At 65.3% G+C, this 27,676-nt stretch overlaps 3 protein-coding genes across 3 annotated transcripts; 2 read left to right on the top strand and 1 right to left on the bottom strand.

Moving 5' to 3' along the window:
• Positions 1 to 254: 254 nt before the first annotated feature.
• Positions 255 to 6,121, top strand: TEKT4 (tektin 4). Its single transcript, XM_044233381.1, has 6 exons — positions 255 to 788; positions 2,764 to 2,834; positions 3,230 to 3,373; positions 3,821 to 4,043; positions 4,895 to 5,049; positions 5,905 to 6,121. Exons 1-6 carry the CDS (start codon positions 255 to 257, stop codon positions 6,119 to 6,121), a joined length of 1,344 nt encoding a protein of 447 aa, XP_044089316.1.
• Positions 6,122 to 7,168: 1,047 nt separating this feature from the next.
• Positions 7,169 to 12,411, top strand: C1QTNF8 (C1q and TNF related 8). Its single transcript, XM_044233963.1, is given in 7 exon segments — positions 7,169 to 7,286; positions 10,463 to 10,614; positions 11,100 to 11,301; positions 11,866 to 12,094; positions 12,096 to 12,178; positions 12,181 to 12,268; positions 12,270 to 12,411. Coding segments are annotated over 7 exon segments (1,014 nt in total).
• Positions 12,412 to 19,184: 6,773 nt separating this feature from the next.
• On the bottom strand, positions 19,185 to 20,286 carry SSTR5 (somatostatin receptor 5). Its single transcript, XM_044233103.1, has one exon. It carries the CDS (start codon positions 20,284 to 20,286, stop codon positions 19,189 to 19,191), a length of 1,098 nt encoding a protein of 365 aa, XP_044089038.1. The 3' UTR covers positions 19,185 to 19,188.
• Between the last annotated feature and the right edge of the window lie 7,390 nt (positions 20,287 to 27,676).

Raw genomic sequence — 27,676 nt, forward strand, 5'->3', positions numbered from 1 at the left:
CCACCGTCCCCGTGCAATTCTGGGCAGACGCCACATGTGGTCCAGGATGGGTGCTGGGGCTCGTGGCTGCCTGGCCCTTTAAGAGAGCCTCTAGGGGAGGGGACCAGTTGCCCAGCAACAGGAGGGCTTGTGTGTACCTGTCGCTGGGAGACCAGAAGTGTCCTGCTGGGCACAGAGTGGCTGGGACCTGCCCCGCTCACCGCTGCCCTGACCACTGACCATCCCTCCCCGGGGGAGCAGGGGCGGGGAGCACCATGGAGCAGATGGACGTGCTCCTGACCAAGGAGCCGGCCCCGCAGACGGTGCCAGCCTGCGAGCTGCCCCAGAAGCTGTACGATGTGGCCCGGAACACAGGTGCCCACACGTCCTCGGGCCTGGCCACCGCCGGCTTCCGCTCGGCCAAGTACCTGGCAGACGAGTGGTTCCAGAACTGCTATGCCCGCTACCACCAAGCCTTCGCCGACCGCGACCAGTCGGAGCGGCAGCGCCACGAGAGCCAGCAGCTGGCGGCGGAGACGGAGGCGTTGGCCCGGCGCTCGCAGGAGGACTCCACCCGGAAGGTGGGCGCGCGGCTGCAGGACACGCACTGCTGGAAGTCGGAGCTGCAGCAGGAGGTGCGCGAGCTGGCCGCCGAGACCGACCTGCTGCTGGCCCAGAAGCAGCGGCTGCAGCGTGCCCTGGACGCCACCGCCGTGCCCTTCTCCGTCGCCACCGACAACCTGCAGTGCCGTGAGCGCCGCCAGCACCCCGACCTCGTCCGGGACTTCGTGGAAATGGAGCTGCTGAAGGTGCTCCGGGTGCCAAAGGCCCCGTGGCCCTCCCCCGCCTCAGGGAGCGTGGCCTGCACAGGGTCGACGGGGGGTGGTTCCCCCGGATGCCCCCATGGTGCGGGCTGACCCCCGGGCGGGCGCACGCAGACTTGTGGAGCCCACGCCCCTCTGCACACACGGGAATACTCAGAGCACGTAACCCTTGGCACACGCAGACACATGTGGAGCACATGCCCGGGTCCACACCCAGGCACCGTGACACCAGCTCTGTTTGTAGGTTGGGGACCCACAAGGTGCTGGGGCCACAGGTCAGGGCTCAGGCCATACAGGACTGAGGCGCTGTCCCTGATCCCGGAAGGGTGCCCAGTCTGACCTTTTCAGAGCCCAGGGCTCACAGTGGACACTGGGGGAGGCTCAGCTCCAGGCAAGGTGGGCCCCAGCTTGGACCTGCTGAGCTGGGGACACCATGGCATGGGGACAGGTCCCAGTGTAGGGGTTTGAGCAGGTACGGGGGCTAGAGCTAGACCTCACATCCGCTCACCCCATCCCACGTCCAGGGCCCTTGCTCTGCCCCCACCCCAATCATTGCTCATCTTGGGGTGAGGGGGACAGAATTCATGCCTGGATGTGTGTCGGGGACATTTGCCTGAGGATGGGACACTCCAAGGCCACCAAGGCGAGGTCCATCCACAACCTGATGCCCCCCAGCATACACCCCATGGATGGAACAGGGACTGAGCTGAGCCCAGTGGGGGGGCACCTGAGGTCTGGGATGCAGGCAGGGCTGGCAAGTTGGGTCCTGTAGGCTCCTGCACTGAGGGGCAGCCCCATGGTCACCCTTAGGTCCCGGGACCCGCTGGGTAGACCCTTGGGGCATCCTAGCTCATGCAATTAAACCTGTGCCTGAGCTCCTGAAGGCCAAGTGCCCCATAGCTCCCCCTCCCTGATGCCTGTGGTGGAAATCCAGGCCCAGCCCAGTATTCAGGTACTGATGGGTGAGGGTGGGATGGAGGTCACCTTCATACTCCAAGGCTTCGCCACTCCAAGCTCAGCAGGACCTGTCCTTGGGGGAGCCCCACAAGCATCAGGGAATGACACAGGCCAGTCCTCTGCTCCAAGCCCCTCTCAGATCCTGGGGGCCTTACTTGTGACCTGTAGGCTGTGGGCATTCCTGGGAGATGCGGGGCACCCCCTTCATGCTCCAGGCTCATGCCCTGCCCAGAACCTTGAGTACCCCCTCTCCCAGCCCCAATGCCCTCCTCGGTCCCCCTCCACCTCAACCCCACACTCAGCTGCTCAACGAGCTTCCAGTGCTCTGGCTGCAGCCCCCTGGGCCCTTAACCAAGAGACCACCCCCCTCCCCCTCCTTAAGCATTACCCCACCTTCCCAACGTGAAAACATGAACAATGGTCCAGGTACAGGGAAAAAGACCCTGGGTTTAGAGCCAGATGAAGGTAAAAGTCTAAATGGGGGTAGCGGACTGTTTGTGCATAGAAAACAGGGCCATCGCAGAAGCAGAAAGGCACACAGGTTCCTCCTTAAAGGCCAGAGGAGGAGAGAGCCTGCTCTCTCTGAGCCCAGGGCCCTTCCCGGGAGGGCACATGGTTCCCAGGGGCCCAGGGGCCCAGGGACCCAGGGCGTTGTTGGCCACCCTGCCTGGGGGCAGGTGGCAGGGATGGCCCCTAGAGCCCAGGGGCTGCTGGGTGGGTGCCAGGTGAGTGGGAGCTGGCCCTAGTGCCCCCCAGAAAAAACCCTGCACTCTGCCACACCAAACAGAATATTCCAAAGTCCAGAACAAACCCAGTGAAAAAGAGCGGGGCTCCTCCCTCCAGCCTCCCGGGAAAGAGATAGGGGTCGACTAGCTGGCTGTGGGGCCAAACCAAGTACAGCCAGAGCCAGCTGTTGGCCTAGGCACTGAAGGGGCTGACCATGGGCCCACACCGGCCTGGCCCTCCTCAGATCCTCACCAGGGAGTGGGGTCTTCTCCCCCAGGAAGCCGAGCTTATCCGCAACATTCAGGAGCTCCTCAAAAGGACCATAACGCAGGCCGTGAACCAGATCCGGTGGGTGTCGGTGGTTGCACGCCTGCCCCGTCTCCTCACCCCTTGGGCTGGCTCTGGGCAGGAAGCTGGGGTGAGCAGGCTGGGAGTCTCAGAGAGGTGGGGGCTTGTCCCCGGTCTCAGCCAGGAGGATGGGGGAGGGGGGAGGTAGGGGCAACTGGTGGGGGTGCAGACTCCTGCACGGCCTGGGGGCCTGGGCATCCAGAACCCAGGCCAGCCTTCCAGGGCCAGGAACATCTGCTCCTGGACGCTGTTGGCTAGGCAGAGCCTGGGTGGCCCGAGGACCCCTGTCCTGGACGGATGAGGTGGCCTGGTTCACAGTGGAGAAGGGGGTGTGTGCTTGCTCCTGGGGTGGTACCCAGTGCACCCTCCACAAACGCAGACCCCGCCCGCCCCAGGCTGAACCGAGAGCACAAGGAAACGTGTGAGATGGACTGGTCTGACAAGGTGGAGGCCTACAACATTGACCAGATGTGCGCGCTCTACCACAACCAGAGCACGGAGGTGCAGTTTCACCCGCACTCGGCCAAGTTCGAGGAGAGGTGGGCCACCTCCGCCCCAGCCCCTCCCAGGGAGCCGCCCCAAACCCCGGTGCCCACCCCGCGCCTGTGCTCCTGAGCCCTGCGCTGGGGACCGTCCCCCAGCCCCCCGCCCCCCGCCCCTGACGCTCTCGCACGGAGGGCCTTGTGTGCAGCTCTTCTGCCCACAGGCTGGGCGGGTGAGCAAGGACCCCCGCGCAAGCACCCCGCACCCCCAGCTCACCGGGGACTGAGGGGTTACCTGCAGCTCCTCGGGTGGCCGGCAGGGGGGCGCGCAGCCACCACGCCGCGGGGCGCGGGGGGCGCGGGGGGCGCGGGGGGCGCGAGGGGGCACAGGGCCGCGGGGCCGCGCTGGGGGTGCTGACTCGTGCGGGCGCAGTGGTCTCGGGGCGCGGGGCGCGCGGGAGGGCCGGGTCGCAGGAGCCGTCGGCAAGTCGTGCCCGCCCACAGCGCCTCCACGCCCGAGACGTGGGCCAGGTTCACCCAGGACAACCTGCACCGCGCGGAGCGCGAGCGTCTGGCCTCGGCCAACCTGCGGGTGCTCGTCGACTGCATCCTGCGGGACACGGCCGAGGACCTGCGGCTGCAGTGCGACGCCGTGAACCTGGCCTTCGAGCGCCGCTGTGAGGAGCTGGAGGACGCGCGCCACAAGCTGGAGAACCACCTGCACAAGGTGAGGTCCCGGCCCCGCCCCGCCCGACCACGCCCAGACTCGGCCCCGCCCCACGCCCGGCCCCTCCATACAAGGCTCCGCCCCACCAGACCACGCCCAGGCCCGGCCCCTCCCCATAAGGCCCCAACCCTGACCCCCAACCCCGGCCCAGCCCCACCCAGGCCACGACGCGTCCCTCGCCCTACTCCAGCCCCTCCCAGCTACCGCCCTTTCAGGCCCGATCCGCGCCCCTAGGCCCCGCCCCCAGGCCCCACCCAAGCCACTTCCGGTCCCTCTTCTCACCCAGACCCCGCCCAGGTAACGCCCCATCAAGCCCCGCCCCCGCACACACCCCCCCCCCCCCCCCCGTCCCCCGCCTTGTGGACCAACCCCGCCCCTGTCTTGGTCACAACCTGGCCGGACCAGGCCATCGTCCTCTATCCTGTCCAGCCGGAGGGACCCCAGGCTCCAGACACCCACTCCTCCCTGGGCCCTCACTAAGCCAATACAAAACTAGGTGACACTGGGGGTTGCTGTCAGGCAAGAGCAAGAGAGAAGGTGTCAGGAGGTGGCCAGGCCTACTAGGGCTTTGACCCTGGGCTCTCAGGGTGCCCTTTGCTGCAGCCATGTCTCTCTGGTTCTTCACCAGGGTTGGGGCCCAGTGACCAGCAGGGTGGGGGCGGGGGGGCGCTCAGGCCAGAGCTGCTGGACCCTAGGCTTTGCAGCCCCACCCTGGCCCTCTGGGTGCCCTTGGTGGGGCTGAGAGGGCCGAACACATCTTCCTGCCTCCATACATCCCCCCAAGTCCGTGGACAGGGCCGGGGGTGCGGTGGGGGTCATGGCAACTCCTCCAGGAACCGTCCTGTGTGCAGACGCTGCGGGAAATCACGGACCAGGAGCACAACATAGCCATGCTGAAGCAGGCCATCAAGGACAAGGAGGCGCCCCTGAAGGTGGCTCAGACCCGTCTGTACCAGCGCTCGCACAGGCCCAACGTGGAGCTGTGCCGGGATGCCGCGCAGTTCAGGTGCCCGCCAGGGCTGTGGCTCAGGCAGTCCTGAGGACAGTCTTGCTTGTGTCCCCCTCAGCCCAGCCCCCTTGGCCTCTGGGCCCCACGAACACCCTGCCCCCCGCCCACACAACTAGACGTGGATGTGCCTTTCAGGGCCCTGAGTGTCACGGACAGCGTGGCACCTCCTGCCTCACCCTGTGCTGTACGGTCTTGCCGGCAATGGATCTCAGGGTCTGAGAGGCTTAGCCCCCGACGCCAGTGGCCGCCATGCCCATGCCACCTCGGGTCCCCCATCCAGACCCCCCATGGCATGGGTGGCCCCTTGGTCCTGGCTCAAAGCCGAGTCGGGATGGGGTCTCTGGTGTTTCTGCCCTTGTTGGCAGAATCCCCCCGCATGGCTCCCTCCCTGCCCTCAGCACACTCAGGGGACTGGGGCCTTGGGCAGCACCAGGAGTCTGTAGCCTGCCTCCAGGCTCCAGGAACATAGGGACCCGGGAGCCTCCACGCTCCACCAGCATTGCACCTAACTGCAGCGGGTGTCACTGAGCTCAGCCCTACAGAGTGCTGCCTATGTGGGCTCTTCCTGCTGGGCTGGGGACGGGGGTGGCAGCAGAAGTCCCAGCTCAGGCTCAGCGCGGTGGCCCTGTGGGGCTGCGGGCTGAGAGCACGAGGCACTCCCTCTCCCACCTGCCCCGGGGCCCATGTGGCATACTGGCCCGGCCCACTCCATGTGACTGGCAGGTCTCCCTTTGGACTTTCGGGTCCTCCTGTGGCCCTGCAGCTTGGCCTGGGACCCCTTGCCAGGGCTCCCAGGCCTTGCCTGTCCCAGCCGGGAGGCCCCAGCTCACGCCTTCCTCCCTGGCCCCCCAGGCTGGTGAACGAGGTGGAGGAGCTGAACACGTCCCTCGCGGCGCTGAAGGAGAAGCTTCTAGAAGCCGAGCAGTCACTACGCAACCTGGAGGACACGCGCATGCACCTGGAGAAGGACCTGGCTGTCAAGACCAACAGCCTCTTCATTGACCGCCAGAAGTGCATGGCCCACCGTGCCCGCTACCCCACCATCCTGCAGCTGGCCGGCTACCAGTGACCGGGGCTGGCACCGTGGCTAGCTCTGCGGCCTGGCTGGATGTGGGCAGGGACTGTCCCCAGGCCCCCCAATAAAGAGTGTATTGGCTTTCTACTTTTTGGCATGGTTCTGGGTGGAGGTGCCGCAGCCTGGGTGGGTGGGCTTTACCTACGGACCTCCTGCCCAGGCCGGTGGGAGGTGGGGGTTCAGAGCCTTTGCCGGGCAGTTCCTGCTGCCTGTGGTGGCCTTGGTTCCCACCTGGAGAGGACTGTAGAGGCCCCTGCATTGCTCACCACGACCCAGTGCCCCCCACCCCCCCCAGCAGCTCTGAGCCTGCTGAGCCTCGGACGGGGGCCCTCTGTCTGCCTGAGCTGCCCGCAGGACCCCGCAGAGGAAGCGTCCCCTCCTGCCACCGTGGAAGCCACAGCTGTCATCACCTCAGCCATGACCAAAGCCCCAGCTTTCTCCTCCGTGTGCCCTGGATGCTGTCCCTGTGCAGCTGGCTGGCTCTGCCCCGAGGGACTGGGCCAGGGGTTGTGAGCTTCTGCTGCAGAGTGCCAGGCAGAAGACCCCTGGGGCCTCTCCCTGCCACCTCGCCCTGACAGTGGGAGGGCACTCAGGAGGACAGATGCCTGGAGACTCTGAGCCAGGGGTGGGGGGGCCCCCCACTCTCAGGCACCTCGGTCACCTAGGGTGGCCAGTGTCCCGTCCGGCCTCTCCTTAACCGGAGGGTGAGTCAGGCTGGGGTACGGTAGGCACAGGGCTCCCAGTGCCACCTGTTCATGCACCATCCCTCACCCCTCACCTCCGTGAAGGAGGGCCCTGCGAGCGCCCACCCCACCCGGAGCACACAGCTTCCAGTCCCTGTCCGCCTGTGCAGGGCAGTTCAGGAGGAGAACTCAGGAAGCGTCCAGCCCCTGCCCCTGCGACAGCTGCCAGGGGACTGAGGGGCAAGGTGGGTGCTGAGCACAGCTCATTGTCTCTCGGGTGGGCTGGGGGCCCCGGGCTGAGAGGGCGCGGGACAGACCCGGGGCTGCTGGCTGGCCATTCGTTGTCTCTGGTTGTGTCATGGCTGCCGGGGTCTGGAAGGTCTGTCCCCCTGTAGAGACGATCCACCAGACCACGGATCTGAAGGATGGCTTCCCGGGATCCTGGCCCCCAACGCCCGGCCAGGCTCTTGGGAAAGGTGAGGCCACGACACAGCCCAGGTCTCCAGCTGCCTCAGAGACCTTGACCCTTCTGGGCTCACAGTGGCACCGCTGTGGACCCAGGCCCTGAGGCAGCAGGGCCCTGGGGAGGGGGAGCAGGGTCACATCAGGCCACCAGAGCCGCCGGAGGGGTCCTGCATGGCAGGATCCATCAGGGGACAGGGTCCCAGGGTGCTGGGCAGGGCAAGCGTGGTGGGGGTAACGGAAAGAGAAGGTCTGGGGCCGCAGTGTCGCCCCTCTCTGCTCCCTACTGCGAGCCCCCTGGTGCCTCAGGGCTGCCCCAGCACCGCTAGGTTACCCCTGGCTTCCACAGGTTCCCTGTTTGTGGAGCCCTCCAGCCTGGCTGCACAGTCACTCTCACAATGAGTGATTGACCCCGCAGGGTGCCCGGGTCTGGAGCCCCCGTCCATTCCTTACAGGACCCCCTGCATGGCCCCACTGAGTGGAGTCTGTGGTGACAGGCACTTGGCCTCACCCCGGGCCCCCATGCTAGGGCTGCTGCTGCTGCTGCATTGGGGGCCGTGTGGGCACCTTGTCCCCCCACCCAGGCTCGAGTTGGTGGTCAGTGCGGCCTTCCTGCGCTGCAGTGGGCTGGAGGCAGGGAGGGAGCCCTGCCCCGCTGCAGGTGACGTTGTGGCCCCCTGGGGGCCACTGACCCATGGGGCCGTGACGCTCAGCCACACTCCCGTCGTCACGGAGATGTCAGGCAGCATGTCTGAGGACGGCTATTTCTGTCCAGGCCCTCCCGCCACCTGCTGAGTCACCCTCAGCCCCTGCTGACCACCTGCACCTCAGTGAACACTGGGCAGCCGGGGGACCCACCCAGACCGCAGGGACCCCAGGCTTCCTTCCAGGACCTCCACCAAACAACCTGCCCCTCTGGAGGCGCCCCCCATATACTAGGCAAATTTAGCTCCCTCTCCCCTCCCCTAAGGGACACACAGTGACCTCCCATCTCCTGGGGAGGCTCAGGACAAGGGACGCTGGGGCCTGCAGCGGGGCCAGAACTCGCCCAGACCCCCAGGGGCAAGGCTCTTCCTGCTCCCACCTGCCACAGGGGATGCCCCCAGCCACTGCTGAGCCCATCGATGTCCATTTTACAGGTGGGGAAACTGACACTCGGATGCAGGGAACCGCAGAGGTCGGGCCTGTGCTCCTCTCTGGTGCCCGAGAGGCCGGAGTGAGACCGCCAGCGAGGACGTGCCCACCTACCCTGGGCCCAGGCTCTCATAGGGACGCCGCGCTGGGAAGTAGGGGCCACGTATGGGCCTCCAGGAGAGGCTCCCGCGAAGCTGCCTGGTCTCAGAGCCAAGCCTGCGCCAGGCACACGCTGACAAGGTGTGGGGCCCCATGGGGCCAGCGCGTCGGGGCACAGGGCCCCGGGCTTCACCCCTCCTCCGCCTGTGCCACCTGCAGATGGGGTGTGAAGACAGCCGTTCCCATAGGGAGCCTCCGGTCTGCTCCAGGACACGGCTCCAACTGGCGCCACCCCTGCCCGCGGCCCTCACACCTTGTGCCCCCTCAGCCTGGCCGCAGGGTCCCCTGCAGGCAGCAATGCTCCTGTCTCCCCCCTTCTCTGTCCTTGACTCTCCCTGGTCCTCTGTCCCCCAGGCCATGTCTGTAGCCTCCCCTACAGACTGCTGGCTTGGGTAGGGGGGAAGCTTACCAGGCAAACACATGTCCCCACAACCAGAGGCCAAGGCGCTGGGCCTGTCTCTGGGCCCAGTGTCCAGCCATCCAGACTCAGAGCGGAGACAAGGCAAGGCACTGGTGTGGGCTGGGTTCTGGCTTGTAGCGGACCCTCCCCCTTCCTGCACTGCCTGGGGCAGGGGCGGCCCACAGGTCCCGCCCTTTATCTTCTGAAAGTTTGGGCTAAGCCGGAGGACCCCCGAGCAGGGGTCACAGCTCATCTGCTCGGCCGGGCACCGGAACCCTGGCATGGCACAGCGGAAAAAGGGGACAGACACCTGGGGCCTGGCCAGATGCTGTGCTCCCCAGCTAGAGATGATGAGGGTGTCCCTGTCACCGGGTGGGCCTGGCACAGGCATGGTGGCCCCGGTCCGTGCCCCCCCACATTGGCCGCTAGCCCTCACCCGACTCCATCAGTCTCAGCTCTGGAATGCCTCCCTGCCAAGTGTCTGCTCCCCAGAGGACAACGGCCAGCCCACAGAATGGTGCCCCACTCACCAGTCCCAGACACCCCAGACCCCCAGACCCATCTGTGGCACAGGGCTGGCAGGAGGACACCGGGGCCCCCATGGCAGACCCACGCAGCACCTGCGGCAGGTGGCAGGTGGAGGGCAGGCCGGGTGGAAGGTAGCAAAGCCCAGGAGCTCTGATGCTGGCCCAGGGCTTGTTGGTCTTGGATGGTCCAGGGGAAGCCGTGGGCACCTGGGGTGGGCATGAAAGGGCTCTTTCACGGGCTTTTAGGGCAGTGACGCCGGAGACAGCCAGGCAGGCAGCAGCAGCAGATGGCATAATGGTAACAGGGAGTGTAGAGAGTGAGTGGGGGTCCTCACAGATACCCCAGGCAGGCTGGGCTTGGAGGGGGTCGTCTGTGCTCCCCTCCAGTCCTCAGAAGGAAGGAGGCTGCACCCCAGACCACCTGCTGGGCAGGCCCAGGGGGCCACGTTGCCAGAGACCCTAGGCACAGGCCCAACTATGGAGTGGGATCCCCCGAGGGTCCTGTCAGGTCCCTCCATGGGAGGAATCAAGGAGGGGCTTGCAGGATCCAGCACAGCCAGGAGGGCGGGTCAGGGTCTGCTGGGCTCTGGGGTGAGGTGGTACACAGAAGGGGTTCCCCCTCCAGGAAAGCTCATCCCGAGAATGGGTTCTGCCCCCACTGTGCAAGAGGAAGAAACCCATCCTGGGGTGCAATCCCTGAGGGCTTCCTGGAGGAAGGTCCCGTGTCTTTTTCAGCAGGGTTGCATGATGGGGAAGAGTGAGGACCCTGACCTCACACTGCTGCCCTCACAGGGGCTCTGCCCTGCCTGCGCTTCCCGGATGCAGCAGGAGAAGCATGGGTGGGCCAGACGTGCGGCAGAGTCTCCTGAGGGAGGGGAGGCAGAAGCAGGAGGCCCGGGGCCTGGTGGGGATTAAAGACCATCTTTTCCAACCTGGGGAGCCTCCCAAGTAGCTTTCCTTCCCCTGGCAGCTCAGGATGTGGGTACCACCGTCTACCCAGCTAGACAGCCGGGGAGAAACCGCCTGGTGGAGACTGCCACCCAACCTGGGCCCGGAGCCAGCCTCCCAACCCTGGGGCCCTGCCCGTTCCCGAAGCAGCCCGAGGGCTCCAACAGCCATGGGGTGGGGGCTTGGGGAGCTGAATCAGAGCCTACCCCCATGACAGTTCCCCTGAATCTGCCAGGAGCGGGGCCCCGGCGCAGGGGCTGCAGGCTGTTAGGGAACCTGCCCCTGCCCAGAGTCAAGGCCGCAGGGAGGGGTTGGGGGGCCTCCCAGAGCAGACCTGGGAAGGGTCCCGGCCACGCCAGGTTGGACAGCGTGGGGCTGCCTCAGCCACATTTGCTGGGGGCTCTGGAGGGCCAGGTGTGAGCTGGCCCCCATGCTGACCCCAGATGACTCCGAGGCTACTTCAAGTTCCCGGGAAGCATGCAGAGATCCAGTGGTGATGTCTGTCAGGGGCAGGGGCGGAGGGTCCTGGAGGCCCACAAGGGCAGGTCTCTGGCTTCACCTGACCTCTCCCCCAGACCAGGGGGCACGGCCCCCAGGGGCTTGGGGCTCGGTTGGGGCCCCTCCTCCTCATACGTGGACCCCCTCTGCTCCCCCACCAGGCTCTGGTATGGACGGCAGCCTCTGGCCTCCTGCTCTTCCTGGGGCTGCATGTAGGGGCCTGGCCTGGCCTGAGGCCTCCCCAACGTCCCTGTGTGTAGTGCTGCCGCCCTGCCCGGCCCCCTGCTGTCCCCCACCGCACTGGGGAGCCGTGGGGGCTGCTGCCCCGCGTGCATCCCACTGTGGACATCTCCATCCTCAAAGGTGAGTGTCTGTGGGGAGGCACCCCCACCCCAGGCCTGTTCCCGTGAGGACACCCCACGCTGGGGGGCGGGGCAAGAGAGCCCTGATGGAGGAAGCTGGGCCCCTGTGGGCAGGACACTGGACACCTGCCTCTGGCTCCTGGCAGCTGCAGAAAGGGGGAAGCGAGGCAGCCTGGGCAGGGGGCTGTGGCAGAAGGGCGCCTGAGGCCCCTCTGTCCTGCTCACCCACCCACAGCGGTGCCCTAGGCCCAGCCTCCAGGGGAGGCTGGATGGAGGCCCCAGGTTCCCTCTGGAAGGACACCAGCTACACAAGCCCTCGTCCTAGGGCACTGGGCAGCAGCTGCCTTTAGCTGGACCTGCCAAGCTCCCAGCCTCACATCCTGTACAGACCAGGGCAGACCATCCTCTGGCAGCTCCTGCTGTCCCCGCCACCCCTGCTGCCCCTCCTGTTCCCACGCAGCAGGTGGTTGAGACCCCAGAAGAGATGCAGACTGGGGCCGTGGCTTCTCCTGGCCCCCTGTGACCCCAGACCCCATGCCCTGACCCCTGGTCCCTTCTCCTGCAGGTGAGAAGGGCGAACCAGGGGTCACTGGTCCCTCCGGCAGCAGCGGGAAGGAGGGTCTGCCAGGCGCCCATGGCCTCCAGGGCCACAAAGGCCAGAAGGGGCAGGCAGGGCCACCGGGCTCCCTGTGTCCACGCACCTGCGCGGCCTTCTCGGTGGGCCAGCGGGAGGGCCTGCCCAGCACTGACCGCTTCCAGGCCGTGCCCTTTGACGCAGAGCTGGTGAACCTGGATAAGCCTTTACCTGCCATCCGGCCGCTTCCTGCATGCTGTGCCGGGCGTCTACTTCCTGAGCCTCAGCGTGCGCACGTGCAACCACAAGAGACCTACCTGCACATCATGTGCCACGGGCGGGCCGCTGCTGTGCCGTACGCCAGCCCAGGGAGCACAGCGTCACACAGACCCAGAGCTGCTGCTGCCACTGGCCACTGGCGACGCCGTCTGGGTGCGCGTGTTCCAGTGTGACCGCAGCAACGCCATCTATGGTGAGCACAGCGATCTCTGCATCACCTTCAGCAGCCACCTGGTCAAGCCGGCCACGGAGCTCTAGCCCTCCCCGGCTCGCCATGCCCAGCCAGCCGTGTCTGAGCTCCGACTGTGTACAGCCATGGCGCAGAGTGCCAGGGATACGGCTAGAGCCAGACGGACGTGGGGCCCCCCGATGGGGGTGTGCGCAGACTGGGCATCCACACCGAGATGCTTGGGAGGGAGGCCTGCGGGGCCCGGCGTGGGGGGCCATCCATTCTGCTTGTGCAGAGCTGAGCCCGGCACCGGGGCTGCGGACACGTTTGCAGAGCTCCTGCTGTGGACACTGGAGACATGGGCGGCCCCTGGAGACATGGTCTGCTCAGGGCCGACTCCGCCAAGAAACACACAGAACCCCGGGGTGTAGGAGGGTGGCCAAGGCCCTGAGACAGGACGGCGTCTAGCAGAGTGGGGGTGTGGTCCTGGGCCAGAGGGGAGAGTCTCATCCTCAGGGTGAATGCAGGGCCCAGTGTCCCCTCATCTGTCCAGATGGTGGAGGATTAGCCCCTCAAGGTGCAGCCCTGAGCCCGGGGGAGCCCCAGACACTCCAGTGTCACCGTGTACTTTGATGAGGCTGAAATTAGGGCCTGGCAGAGACGGAACCTCTCTTAGGCTGCATGCCTCCCCCCCCTGCAGGCAGGGTTGAAGCTGGAGAGTGGCGCATTCACTCCACAGCAGGGCTCCATCCACCTCCTGGGGCCACTGTGAGTCCGTTCCTTTTCTGGCTTGTGCCCCTGCCTGGGCCTTCTGCCCAGCCCCTCCCGTGCCCCATCACCACCGCCTCCTCCCTGGGCCTCCCCCACATCTCCTCCTGCAGCAAGGATCCTGGGGCAATGAGACCACAGAGGCCGTGGCCAGAGCAGCGTCTGGCATCTGTGGAGCCCCACGAGCTGGATGAGGTCCTGGGCTGTGGCGAGGCGGCTGGAGCTGCACAAGGGCTGCACTGGGCAGGAGATGTTGGAACCTTCTAGAAGGAAGGCCTAAGGCCGCAGGACAGGACACAAGAGGAGGCAGAGGTGGCTGCCAGAGGCCCCAGAGCCCTTTCCCTTGTTGGGTGTACCAAGAGCACCCACAGGCCTGGCCTGGGGCCTCATGGGTGCCACCAGCTGCCAGAGGTGGGGTTCCCTCAGTCCTCGTTCATGCCAGAACCCCCCCAAAGAGCACCCAGCCCAGCATGAGATGAGAAGTCTGCCAGTTTAGTGGATTCTAGTAAAACCACCTTTTAAAAAAAAACCGAGGTGAGATCCACATAACGTAGGCTCGACCACCTCACAGTGAACGATTCAGTGGCATTTCGCCCATTCCCGGTGCAGAACCACCAGCACCTCCATCTAGTTCTGGAGAGTTCTTGTCCCTCCAGAGTGACCCCGAGCCCTCCCCAGCCCCTGGCAACCCCTGATCTCATTGTGTCCCTGGATCTGCCTCTTCCGCACATTTCCCGGAAATCGGATTCCCATGCTGCGTGGCTCTGCCTGTGGCCTCTGAACGTCACGTCTTCCAGTTGGGGCCGTGCTGTAGCGCATGTCAGGGCCCTGTCCCACTGTGTGGATGGACCACGGGTTGTCCGTGCGAGGGCTGGTGAGCTGTCACAGATAGTGCTATTAGGAACATTTGTGAACAAAACCCACTTTCTTAGTTTTGCAGACTAACGCCGGACACAACCTGGAAAAGGGAGTAGACAGGATTCTAGAACATTCTGACCCAGCCTAGAAGATGCTGAAGCAGAACCTGAAGATACAGTAGTGAACACCACGGCAGAGGCCAAGGACACCCCGAGGATGAGAGTGGCTGGTGTGTTCACAAGGCTGGGGGCTGTGACGCCTCCACACTACGGATACCCCATGAGCTAACGCACATGCCCGTGGAACAAAAGAGCCACTAGAGATATGGCCACGGAAAACACGTGGGACGCACCCCAACCACAGGGGACCCACTCAGGCTATCCGTCAATGACGAATGGTCAAAATGTGGTCCATCTGCACAACAGAAGTTTCCTCAGGACACGCCAGTGCGGGCTCCATGGGGGGTGGGGGCACCCTTGAGGGCAGCGGTCAGACAAGCCTGTCGCAGGGAGACAAACTCGGCGGGCTTCCCCTTCTCCAAGCCCCTCCTGCAGTCAGATCCCCTCCACCACGGTCGGCGGAGGTCCCCAGGGGCGGGGGCGGGTGGGGCGTCGGCGGTTCCTGGGCACGAGCTTTGGTTTGGGAAGATGGAAAAGCCCCGTGGACAGACGGTGGTCGTGGTCCCTCGGCAGCGTAAGGCACTGTGCGCCCCTGGGCTGCGCACCGGGAGCGGGGGAGGGGTGCGCTCTCTATGACGTGTGTTCGGCCACAGTTGAAAATATGTGAAAATATTTCGCGCGTCTGTGGACAGGGAAAGACTTCTTCATCCAAAAACAGACGTGGAAGCATTTCCCAGGCAGCTGAGCGTCAGGCTGACTCCGTAAAAATAGCAAACACCAAGCCCAAAACCCAAATGCAAGACACAGGACGCGCGAGAGCGGAGGGGGCACGACTCGTCAGCGTCAGCGTGGGAAGGAGTGAGAACCATCCTGTCCCCGGGCAGGCCGCGCCCACACACACGCCTTCACAGGCTGCCTGGTCACCACTGTCATCTGTCCCTCTCGGGCGATCCGGGCGGATGCTGCAGCTCCGCCGGGCCCCAGCAGGGTGGCTGCAGAGGACACGTGGCTGGACCCTCCATTCAGGGGGCCAGAGAGGCCACGGCCAGGTGTCAGAAGCGGGAGGCCCCAGGTAACAGCAGCCTGTCTCCTGGGATGCCCATCTCCTACCCCATTGCGACACCAGCCACAGGGCAGACCCCGGTCTGGTTCTAGGGAGACCGTGGTGTGTCTGCTGGGCGCTGAGTCAGGAGGGAGGGAGGAGACCACACAGCACAGGCTGGGTACCACGTGGGCAGGGAATGGGGGCTCTGGAGGCTAACCCGGGGCAGCTCCCGGCATGCCCTCCAACCCAGGCCTGATGACCCCCAGAACATAGATGTGGGTGGGGGGCATCGGGTGTGTCCCTTTCCTCCAGGTCCACTCCCTAGCTTTACCCTGACCCTATGGGCCACAGCGCTGCCTCCCAGGCTGTGTCTGGCAACAGGGAGCCCAGCAGGGTATGGGAGGCAGGAGATGGGGTCGGGCACACAGTCTCAGCTCTCAGGACAGCTGCTGCCCTGGGCTGAAGCGGGGGCTCCTCCTTGCTCTCAGAACCCTATCCCTGTACCTGTTGGGTCAGGGAACTTCACTGCCCAGCCCTGCAAAACATCTGTTAATTAAAGTCTTCTCACACTACCCAGTGGGGGGACTGCCTGTTCCCTGCGGACAGGCTGTGCCTGGGCTACGTAGCGGGGCAGGGATCCACAGCCAGGTGCTGAGCAGGAGAGAGCATGGCCGGTCCCCAGTGTCCTGGGATCAGTTTCCTCCCACTGGAGAACCAGCTACGCAGCCCTTGGCAGGAGGACCTGTGTGCTTCTCCCTCCCCAGGGCACACCTGCCCTTCCTCACACCAGGGGGCTATGGGCTGGGCGATGGACGCTGGTGTAAGTGCAAATATGGGGGAAGAGATGGGCTGGTCGAGGGCCAGAGCCCCTTCCTGCCCCTTTGTGGGGACTCCCCCAGTGCCGGACGGTGCCCCTGCACCCAACGCATAGCAGTCAGGGCCGTCTGCGGCTACGCAGCCTGAGGAGGGGGGACAGGGCAGAGCCTTGTCCCCCCAGGAGAGAGTGAGAGCCCTAGGGGAGGAAGGGGCAGGGAGGGGGACCTGTGGGTACACCCCCAACCTAGCCAGAGCCCCCGTCATTCAATGTCCTCTTGGTCATTCAACACACACCCTTCAGGACCCCGGATGGCAACGGCCAGCCTGGATGGGACAGTGTGCTTGGCCGCAGGGAGGGGACGTGGAAGTGTCCGGGATGGGGGTCACCCCCAGGTCCAGCTGTCTCCCAGGTCCCCTGCCCTTGACATCCGAGCTATGCAGATGCCCAGAAGGGACCAGCGCAGACCCAGTCCTCACGTCCGTCTCCCTGACACACCCCGAAAGCACACCACAGTTCTCTGGGGCCCCCAGGTTCTGTGGGAAGTCCTTCATGGTGCCACCTGCTCTCTGCTCACCCTCTTGCCTCGGGACACCCGGGAGGGCTGGGCCCTTCCTGGCCCCACCCAGGACACCCCGATCTGGATCCTGCTGCTAGGGACGGGTCTGGGAGGAGCTGCTGCCCGCCAGAGCCCTGGGGCCAGCCTCGGTTTCCCTAAATGTGGGGAGGCCTCTCATCCCCTGCCCCGCCCTGCCAGGCAAACAGACCCCTCCTGCATCTGCCCTCCTGTCCTGGAGGCGGCCTCGCCCTGCCCCTGCAGGCCGGATTTCCTGAGCGAGGTCACTCTGGGAGCTACTGGAGCCCGGCGGCCAATAAAACTCATCGAGGCGGAGAGAGAGCCCATAAAGCAGGTCACCCCCCTCCAAAGCCCGTTTGCTCTGTGCTGCCCTGCCCCCGCTCAGGGTCTGGGGACGCAGGGCTTCCAACAGCGTGGTAGCCCCAGCCCGTGTCGGATGCTGGAGGGCTGTGTCCCTGGCCTCCTGAGCCCACCCCCACCTCCCCCTCCCACCAGGTTTTTGGGGGGTGTCTGGGTCCTCCTGTGTCCTGCTCAGGGCCTCACCCTCACCCAAGGCTTCAGGGACTGTCCACTCTGGCCAAGCCTAGTTCCCAGCAATCATCCCGAGCCAGGGTCCACAGGCTGCCTGGGATCTCCAGGGACATCCTGTGCACACACACTCATGCACGCTCACAGACACACGCTCACACCCGCCCCCTGCGCTGCAGGATCCCGCTGGGGCGCTGCCAGCGTCCGTCGCTCAGGCATGGGTGTGCGCCCAGGGGTGCACGGGCGCTCTGGGCCGGCGTAGCCCCAAGGAGGCAGCTCCCAATGTCAAATCAGTTGGGAGACATTGATCTGGGCAGAGATCTCTGAGCCATCTGCACTCACTCCCCAAAGTCACTCCGAGCCAATGCACTTGGCCTCAGTTTCTCCCAGGGCGCCCTGCCTCCCTGGAATGCTGAACCATGGTGTGGGGAGGGGTGGGTCTAGTCATCAGCTAGGGTCCGAGGCCCCACCTCTAGGGGAGCCCCCCCAGCCCCCCCAGGAACAAAGCAGTGGAGTCAGCAGGCCCCCATACGTCAGGTGCTCCGGCCCCCAGTGAGCCTCCTGCTGTCCTGGTCCGAGGGAAGGATCAGGACGGATCAGACGTCTCCCCCACCACGTCTTTTGAGATCACAGCCTGATGCCACCCCCCAGGCTGGCCCGCGGGGGACACCTGCTCTTCTTCAGACCCCACTTGCTGGCGCCACCGCTGTCCTCGCCACAGCGTCCCGGCTCCCACATCCAGCAGGCGGTTGCCTGCCCCCTCCCAGCCTCCTCTGGTCCACGAGCTCTGAGCCGCACCAGCTTCGATCGGCCCCAGGGACAATATTTGCTTTGGGAAGGAGTCAAACCTTTATTCTCTAATTTATTCGGGAGATCAGGTTGTCAAACACAAGCGCCCTCGTTACGCTATCATGTTTCCAGGCCTTGGCCTCTGTCCAGGGTCGGTGCGGCCCAGGCCACGGGGACGGAGCCTTTCCCCTGGCCGGCTCACACCCGCTCCCTGTCCCCTCCTGTGGGCTGGAGGTCCTGCCCCGGGCAGGCCCAGGGAGCCTGGGAGGGGTGGCACCAGGCACGGCTATCCAGACCGGGTTGGGAGCACGTGGACCCAGTGAGCCTCACGTTCTGGTCCTTCTCCAGCCTTGGCCAAGGCCCAAGGCACATGGGATCTCAGAAAGTCCTCAGTTGGCATCTTCTCCGGGACCCCATCGTGGGCTGGGGGTGGTAGGCGGGTGGCTCTCCCCGGGGGTGGATAGGGCTGCTCTCCTCTGGGCACCGCAGAATTCCTCGGGGCCTGGCATTGGCTGGCATTTACAGGCACCCACACAGAGATCCTTCCCAGCGGCTGCTGCTTGCGATGGGGACCGCTCCCCCCACCGCTGTCTCACTAGTTCTCCTTGTCTGCTCCTGTCCCCCACACTCTCCAGGCCAGAGCCCCTGACAGAGGAGGAGAGGTGGCTGTGGGTGACCGCCCCCTCCCCAGGATGGCCTCTCCGATGCCCTAGGACCCAGAAGCCTGGGGGGCCCGACTCTCCAACCCCGATTCACCACTTTGCTAGCCCCTCCCCCAACCCCCTCCCACCGTGGAACCGATGGTGACTGTGGCCAACCAGTGGTGGGGGGATGGACAGTGGGGGTTCTCCATGGCAACAGAGCTCTGCAGCCCCAGATGTCCCACCTGGGGTCCCAGCCCCCCTTTGCCGCCCTGCCAGCTGTGCCCGGCTTTGCCCCCTTGATCTGCCACCCCCAGAGTCAGCGGTCACAGGTCCTGGGGAGCCCAGTGCATCCACATGTCTTTAATTTCAGACTCACACTCGGTGTAGCCAGCCGGTGCAGGGCTATGTGAGGAGACACGGGGGACCAGAGGGCGGAGGCAAGTGGTCCCCAGCTCACATGGGGGGGTCATGCCCCGACCTGGCAGGGCAGCACCGGCCGAGGACAGAGAAGGTCAAGATGCCGCAAGCACGGCCCAGGTCACCTGACCTCTCCCGCCCACTCCCTTGTATCCCCAAACCCCACTGCTGGACCTACCACGGCCTTGGCCCTGGCGGAGCATCAGGCCATCGCAGGGGGTGGCTCGAATACTGGGGGAAGGCTCTGCCTGGCAGGGAATCCAGATGCCGCCGGGCGCCCCCCGCCCCCCCCCCCCACCTGCAGCCCTCACAGCCGGCTGGTCTGCATGAGCCCGTTGGCCTCGGAGCCGCACACGGGCGGTGTGGCCTCCTGCAGCCGGCCGCTTTTGTCGGGCTGGGGCTCCGTGGCATCGGCATCCTCGGCACCGGAGCCCTTGCGGAGGCACAGAACCTTCCGGAAGCTCTGGCGGAAGTTGTCGGAGAGGAAGCCATAGAGCACGGGGTTGGCGCAGCTGTTGGCGTAGGATAGGACGACCACGAAGAAGTAGGCGCCCGCGGCAACAGGCTCCTCGGGCAGGACGAAGGCCAGGTTGACGATGTTGACCACGAAGAAGGGCAGCCAGCAGCCCACGAACACCAGCACCACCACCACCACCATGCGGGTCACCTTGCGCTCTGAGCGCCGCCGCGGGGCGCCCACGCGCACGCCTGATGCCTTCACCTTGACCACGATGAGCAGGTAGCACAGGCAGATGACCAGCAGGGGCCCAAAGAAGCCCAGCACCGACGTGTAGATGATGAACACGGCACCCCACAGGCCCACGGGCTCCGGCCAGCTGAGGTTACAGGTGTCCCAGCCCTCCTGGATGTCCGCGAACACCACCAGCGGCAGGGACATGAGCAGCGAGAAGGCCCAGACCGCGGCGCTGGCCAGCTTGGCCACCCGGGGGCGGCGCCAGCGGGCGGAGCGGATGGGGTGCACCACGGCCAGGTAGCGGTCCACGCTCATGACGGTCAGGCAGAAGATGCTGGTGAACTGGTTGATGCCATCCAGCGTCATGACCAGCCGGCACAGGACGGGGCCGAAGGGCCAGTAGGACACGGCGTTCTGCGTGGCCAGGAAGGGCAGCCCCAGCATGAGCAGCACGTCAGCCACGGCCAGGTTCAGGATGTAGATGTTGGTGACCGTCTTCATCTTGGCGTGGCGCAGCACCACGTAGATGACCAGGGTGTTCCCGCCCAGCCCCGCCGCGCACACCAGCAGGTACAGCACGGGCACCACCACCGCGCGGGCCCCCGGCGACGGCGACGGCCCCGCCAGCGTCCCGTTCTCGCCAGCTGCGCTGGTGACCGCTGGGGAGGGGCTCCAGGTGACCGGCGTGGGGGCCGGGAACAGAGGCTCCATGGCGGCCGCCGCGGGCCGGCAGAGTGAGCGCAAGCACGGCGCGTCCTCTCTGCGGAGAAAAGGAGGGCGGCAGAGCTGTTACGGCCCAGGGTGCTTCCTCCCCCGGGGCCCCGCCTGCCCGGGAGGCACGGGATCACCCTGCGGCGAGTAAACATTGTTACTCGTGTCCAGCTCGGCCACCGGGAGTCACATTAAGCAAATTGTTTGGAAAACCAACCTGGGGAGGAAGGAGCAGAGAGCCGGTGCTGTGTCATCTGCTGCTCCCCTGAAGGCGTCCTGACAGCCCCGCCTGCCCCAGGACAGCCCGGCTGGGCAGCCTCCTCCTCCCTCATCCCCTCAGGGCTCAGGGGCTCACAGCCCCCATCTCGCCAGCAAGGATGGTGGACGGCACAAGACAGGTGGAAAAGGACAGAGCGGTGATGGGGAGACCAGGACCACGGCCGGGCTCACGGCCCCCACGCCCAGGCAATGCCGGCTGGAGGCACAGTTACACCTGCTGGGCCCCGCTCTCCCGGGTGACCTCCCAGAACCCTCGGGAGGGTGTCAGGTCTTCCGCACGGCCGAGGAGCCAGACCTCGGGCCGCAGAGGCTCTGGCAGCGTCCACCAGGCTCTCAGGAGCACGGTCCCCTTGAGAGCCCCCGCAGAGCCCACAGACCGGCCTGAGGAGTCGGTTCCCCCAGAGCTGCCCCTGCGGCAGCCTGTCTCAGGCTGAGGAGACGACGCAGGAAACCGCTCCAGGGGGCCGTCATCAGAGAGGCGAGAGACACACTCCAGGCGACCACCTCCACGGCCACGGACAGAGGCCCAGGCAGAGGGCGCAGAGTGGGAACGGGCAGACGAGGTCCTCCACATGTGCCGTAAGGCAGCGAACACAGAGAACGCACAGAGAACCCCAGCCCGGGCCTCCGACTGGGAGGAAATGCTCCTGTGTGAGTGGGCACCAGCCACTGGGACGCGGTGTACATGGGGTTTTGCAGAGAAAGAGCAGAAAACTGAAATTCCTCTGTTCAAGGTCACGGGCACACGTGTCCTTACAGGTTTTGTAGTTTCCTGTATGTTTGAGGAGGTTCATGAAAGCGACGGTGCTTGGGAGAGGAAAAGCATCTCCACCGACAGGAGGGAGAGGGGAGAGGGTGTAGGCACACAACACCCTAGTGGGCCATGTCACCCAGGGGGCGGGGGCCAGCCGGGAACCCCAGCAGCCCCGGGGGCCCCAGCCAGGGCTACTCAGGCCCAGAGGCGCCCCAGACCCCTGCCTGGCTGGTCTCCAGACCCACAAGACAAGCTGGGGAGCCCAGAATAAAGCCTAGTGACTGTGTCAGAAAGAAACCCTCAGCTCCCGCTGGGCAGACACTCACAACTCCAAGTTCACTCGGCTAACCGCCGCTAGGACGTGTGCCCCAGAAAGTCAGCGGTGGAGAGATGGGTCAGTGGCTTCATTTCTGATGGAATAAAAGTACTGGGTTTAAGATCTATTTAAATAAGTATGTGTAGGATCCTCAGTAAGGCAAGGATAAAAATATTATGATACAAATTTGGCTCATGTCTGAGAAGTAAAATGAACAAGTGTGTATTTTTGAAAGTTACAACTCTTGGGTGTGAAAAATCATCTGGACTTAAAAAAAAAAAATCACAAAAGTCAGAATCTGCTCCTGTCTGGATATAGCTGAAGAGAGAATCGGGGAATGGGAGCGGGGCTGAGGGGACCCCCTGGGAGCGCAGCAGGCTGACGAGCGGGTACGGGCAGCGGCAGGCGCCAGGGATCCTGGAGGGCACAAAGCAGCCCCAGGGACGAACACAGATCAAATAGCATCAGGGTCCACCTACACAACATCAAGGGTGCGGAGAAAATCCTAGAGAATGGCAGCCGTGAAACGGGACAGAAACCCAGGCAGAACTTGGAGGAGGACCAGAAAAACCAGTGGTTTCTGGACGCCAAGCACTGGGGAGAGACGCGTTCACGCTGGGGTCCCCACCCAGAGCGGGCTCACCAGAAGGGGAAAGAGATGCTGCCCACGTCAGGCTGAGTTTGCCACTCCTGGTGCTGAGCGTCCCCCGCGTGACATGGCGACCAGAGGAGAGGGGAGGGGCCATAACTCAAACAGGGCAAGGGGCGATCTCTGGGGAAGGCTGCATTTCCAGACAAAGCCAGGGCTCCCCCAGGTGGAAGGGGCGTTCCTGGGTTCAGGGGGCCCACCTTTCCCTGGGTGCCCCACAGGGAGGGTGGCCGGCGGCAGGCTTGCTCCCACAGGTGGTGATCAACCTGCTCGTCTCTGTGCCCCAGGACCCTGCTCACATTTGGGAAAAAAAATACTCAAGAAGGGGCTTTCAGCTCATTCCATGTGGGTCCCAGGGTGCTGGGTGGGGGAGAAGCAGCAGCCCCCAAAGGTGTTCAGTTCACCCGTGGAGAAAGGGGCGGCTAAAGGCTGCTCAGGGCTCTTCTGAGACCCGCTCCTAGGCGTGCTGCCAACCCCCCAAACCCCCCAAGCCCTCAGACTGCACAGTGGTAAAGAACAAAATTAGGCCGCTATGGGCGCGCCGGCCTCTGGGAACATAATTCTACAGGAGCCATTATTCAGAAGCGGCAATCTTGTTAGTCACAGAAATTACACTCGTGGAAAATTGTCCCTGGGGCCCTTCCTCCCGCAGCAGGGGACTTAGTGGGGGGAGGGGATGTGGAATCAGCCATGGGCCAGCCCTGGGGCACTCCGGCCCAGAGGTCCCCACCAACACAGCCCAGGGAGAAGAACCCCCTGCCCGCCCGCCCCGCACCCCCGCCCACTGCTCTGAGCCCCGGTGGGTGCAGTTTTACGGGTCATGTGAAATAAAGCCCAGGTGTGCAAGCTGCCGTGGGCAGTGCTGGCCACAGTGGGCGCCAAGTGATGGCCCCCACCCACCTGCCCCAAAGAGCCCAGCATCTCCCCAGCATCAGAAAAGGGGCCTGCCCTGGGCTCCAAGGAGAAGGGTGCTTGAGGCTTCCCAGGGGTTTGAGGATGGGGATGGGGCCCAGCCTCTTCCAGACCGGCCCCACAGGAGGCGGCAGGCCTGCACTGTCCACTCAGAGGCAGCAACAGCTGGAGTGGCTCAGTGCCCCTGGGGTCCGCATCTCACCTGGAGCTCCCCCCACCTGTGCAGGACAGGGGCAAACCCTGGGCATGGTCCAACACCCCCACATCCAGGCCTGCCTCCCCCATGGCGGGGGCGGGGGGGCCTGGCTCAGGCCTGCCCCCAGTGGCAACCACCCATCCCTCCCCGACACACGCCCCAAGGGCCTGTCGGGCAGGGGGCCTGGCAGCACACTGACTCTGGTCAGAGTGGTGTCCCTTCCCTGGGGAGCCTGGCTTGGATGGGGAGGTGGGCGTGGGCTGGCTTGGCGCAGCAAACAGGAGGCTGGCCAGCACAGCCCCCTCTTCATTCCCAGTGAGGAGCCCAGGCCCTGCAAGGTGTTTCCAAGGCCCTGTTTCATCTCCAGCACACTTTCTGGGAAATCTGGGTCATTTTACCAGGAACCCATAGAGGGTCATTGCCGTTGATGCTATCAATCGCCACCGCACTCAAGGCTCCCCGTCCTCCCCTGCTCTCTGCAGACCCGCCTCACTCTCTGGCCTGCTGGGGCTCCCACCCCCCACCCTTCCTCAGGACCCCTGGTCAGCTTGCAGGCCTGGGACAGTGTTCCAGGCAGGTGGGCGGCGAGGGCCCGGCCTGGACCCCGGGTGAGGAGACAGTGCAGGGGCGAACTTTCAGGGCATGTGCTCCCTTCTGGGGAAGGACTATGAGAGCTCCAGAGCACTGATGCCGAGCCCTGGAGACCGCTCCCAGGACCCCCAGAAGCTGGGCCTTCTCTTCCGCCGCCGTCCAACAGCTCGCCGCCCACCTCCCCCGGTGCGCGCCGGCGGACCCCACCTCAACTGGCCCGTGCCCCGGCCCCCCCGCGCACGCGCCCTCGGACCCGCTTCCCCGTGCGCCCCGCACCTCGCTCTCCCTCGGCTTCCGCTTCCCACTCTACTACCCCCCCAAGCCGCAGTCTCGGAAGGAATGAACCCACCCCAGGCGCGCCGCCCACCCTCCGCCAGCCTCGGGGAGAGCCCAGCGGCGGCGCCCACCGCGAGGAGGTCGGGCCGGCAGAGGCGCGGCGGGCAGAGCGGCCGTCCCAGTCTCCCTGCTGCTTCGGCCCTGACCCGGGAGCACCCGGTGCAGCAAAGGAGACAGCAGCCGGGGAGCGGGAGGGGACGGAGCGACCCAGACTGGGGAGCAGACGGAAGGGCAGGGAGGCCCCCGGGCAGTGGCAGGTGAGCCCCAGGCGAAAGCAGGGAAAGCGCCTGCGGGGACAGGGGGCGCCTCCGGCCGGGGCTGCGCGGGGCTTAGCGCAGGGTAGTTAAGACCCCCCAGGGGGTAACCGGGAGCTGCACGGCCAAGGCCACAGCGGAGGGCAGGGGCGCCCGGCACTCACCCGGCGGCGGGAGCCAAGTGCCCGCGCTGCGCTCACTCCGGGTTGGGTTCCGTGCTCGGGGCTCGGGGCGCGGGCTGGTAGGCGGGGCGAGCGCGGCGGGAGGAAGGGCGGGGGGCCGCAGGGCGGGGCCGACACTAGACACCCCGAGCCTCTCGGATCTGTTCCCGGTCCTTCCCGAAGCCAGCGCACGTTCATCCCACAGCGTTTGCCCCACCCGCTCCTAGGAGAGCGGCGCTCCCCAGCTCCTCCTCTTCTGTCCGCCCTGGCCACCATCCTGAGCTGGGAGGGTCCCGCCCCCAGCAGGGCCAGAGGGGCACCCCCGTAGCACCCTCTTGAAAGTCTAAGGATGGGGAGGTGGTCCTCCCTTGGGAAAAGCGCCGGAGGCCTATGCCAGACGCGTGGAATGAACGGAGCCAGGGATGGGGGGTCAGGGCGGTGGAAGGGCACGGTGGAGGGGCACCGGATGGCCCCAGCTGGCTGCATGGTTTGGGGATGTCCCCGATGCTGTCTTCACTCTGTAGGGTCTCCTCCTGGCAGGGATCACAGTCACCTGATCAATATACACAGTTGCAGGGTCTCACACCTGGGGTCTTAGACTGGGGAGTGGGGGCAGCAGGCCTGAGAATCTGCCTTTCGGACAAGTTTCCAGGTGCTGCAGGTGTGGCTGCGGGTCAAGGTGGCCTCACTTTGAGCTGCTGATTGGAACCGGTGTTCTGAGCACCTGTGCTCTGCTAAGCAGGAGGGCTAGGTGGGTGTCTGGACGTTCCCCACACCAGGAAGCAGCCCCCAGCGCCCTGACCCTGATGGCATCTTGGTGGAGCCTGGCCACTGGCTGAAAGAAGAGGGGGCCCCTAGATGGTAGAAACCCCAAGACACCAGGACCCTTCCCTGTAGATGCAGAAGAGCCACACGCTGTGTGTCGGGCAGGGGGCCTGGCAGCACACTGACTCTGCATCTAGAAGTACTTCTCTTCTCTGTGCTTTTCTGAGATGTCACATCTTGTGGAAGGAGCATGACTTATTTGTTTCATCGAGGAAAAACATTTACGGAACCAAGGAGTCCAGCCTGGAGGCGAGGGCCTGTTTTCTTGCAGGCTCCACAGGGGGAGGCTGGACTGCTCCCTGAAGCACACAGACCCCCTCCCCAGCCAGCCAGCCTCGCCCCTGGGTGGTCTCAGCAGGGTGCTGCCGCGCAGGCTGCAGTGGGAAAGGAAGGACGGCGCCCGGAGAGGTGGCCCGCCTAACCCTCCTGCCCACCCCCCTGTTGCCCCATCTCCTGGCGTGAGTCCCCAGGAGGAGCAGGTGAGAGGACATCTGGGTACATTCTGCAGAGGTCAGGACAGCACTGGAGTGAAGGGTGAGGATTAGTGGGAGCCATGGCAACGGGGCGGTGGCCCCATGGTCTCCCCAGGGACAGTCCTAGCCCGCCTGAATGAGGACCACCATCCTGGCTGTGAGCCCCGCCATGGTCCCGATTCCCCCCTGTGTGGGGTCTGAGGCTGAAGCCATGGGACACAGCCTGCCTCCCCTCCCCCTCACAGCCACCTGAGCCTGCCAGGGCCTCTGGCTGAGCCTCCCTCTGATTATTCACCAGGCACGGAGGCTGACTCTGGTTCACCTAGAGACACCCCGGAGGCCCCTGTGTGTGTCCCCAGGAGAGTCCCTGGGCTGGGGTGGGCCCTGGGGAGGCAGACAGGAGGCCTTCTCTCTCTTCTGGCCAGGGGGGCCCTCTCTCCCCTCCTTGGAGACCAAATCTTTGTCCTAGCCCTATCCCCGCTTAGCACACACCAGTTAATTAACATGTCTATGCAAAAGCCCCTTCTTCCAGGAAGCCCCCCACCCTGGCTGCTGCACCATGGTTCTTTGTCGCCCTGCCACCCGCTGCTCCCACACCACATCCTCTCCGTGATGTCTGTCCTGGTTGCAGAGGCCGTGAGTGTTGGTGAGTGAGTGTGTGCGCCCCTCCACCCCGGGCTCCCGGGAAGCACCGGGCCTTCTGCGTGGGTCGTGGTTGGCTGCCATTCCTAGCCACGGTCTGGGGCTTCAGGGGGCACCAGGTGACGGGGCACTTTGAATGCAGCTTCCCAGGCTACCCCAGGTTTCCGAAGGGGAGGCTTCAGCCCGTGGGCACCTATGGGGCACCACGCTGTGCCCGCACCATCCAGGCCTGGGTGTGGAATGGGGAGCAGAGACCCAGCCCCTGGTAAAGGGTCCACAGCCTGGGTCGGCTCCAGGAGAGAGGAGGAGGAAGCCTTGGGTGGAGCGTCCCGCAGAGACGCACATTCAGCGCACCCCCCATTTCTGGGACCCCACCGGGCCCCACCCCCAACAAGACAGCTCTTCCCTCCCAGGGGGCTGCACTGCCCAGGGGAGGCCTCAGATGGCCCCCAGCACCCTGGGGGACTCAGCAGGGGCTCCAGCCCCACTCCGCTGTCGCCTCCCCGGGGCACTGCAGGCAGTCAAGGTGGAGGCCTGTGGCCAGACCCCTGCCCCCTGACGGAGGGCACATGCCAGGGCCTGTGAGAGAAGGGGTCAGACGCCAGGTGGGCCCAGCTGCCCACACGTGGAACCCTCTCCATCCTGTGGCCTGGATGTGAGAGGCAGAGCTCGCCGCTACCTCCTTTGAAAGTGGGGAAACGGAGGCGGCAAGGGGCATGGCTGGGTGCAGAGCAGAGGTGGGCTGGGGTCCAAGTCCCCGGACACAACCAGGGGCTTGCTCAGGCCCGTCCGCTGTCCCTCGTGTGGAGGACCTCTGCAGTTGGGAGGAGGGGACGGACTGAGTCTGTCCCACGCTGCGTGTCGCAGCTGCAGCCCCCCGGGACCCTCCCTGTCCTAGAGGCTGGGTCCCTGAGAGTCCAGGCCTGGCCTCAGCTCTGGCAGGGCCTGGATCGTCCCAGTAGAAGCCTCTCGGGATGACTCAGCAGCCCCACTCTTGCCAGA

Source organism: Neovison vison, chromosome 14, assembly GCF_020171115.1.
Source record: "Neovison vison isolate M4711 chromosome 14, ASM_NN_V1, whole genome shotgun sequence".
Lineage (NCBI taxonomy): Eukaryota > Metazoa > Chordata > Mammalia > Carnivora > Mustelidae > Neogale > Neogale vison.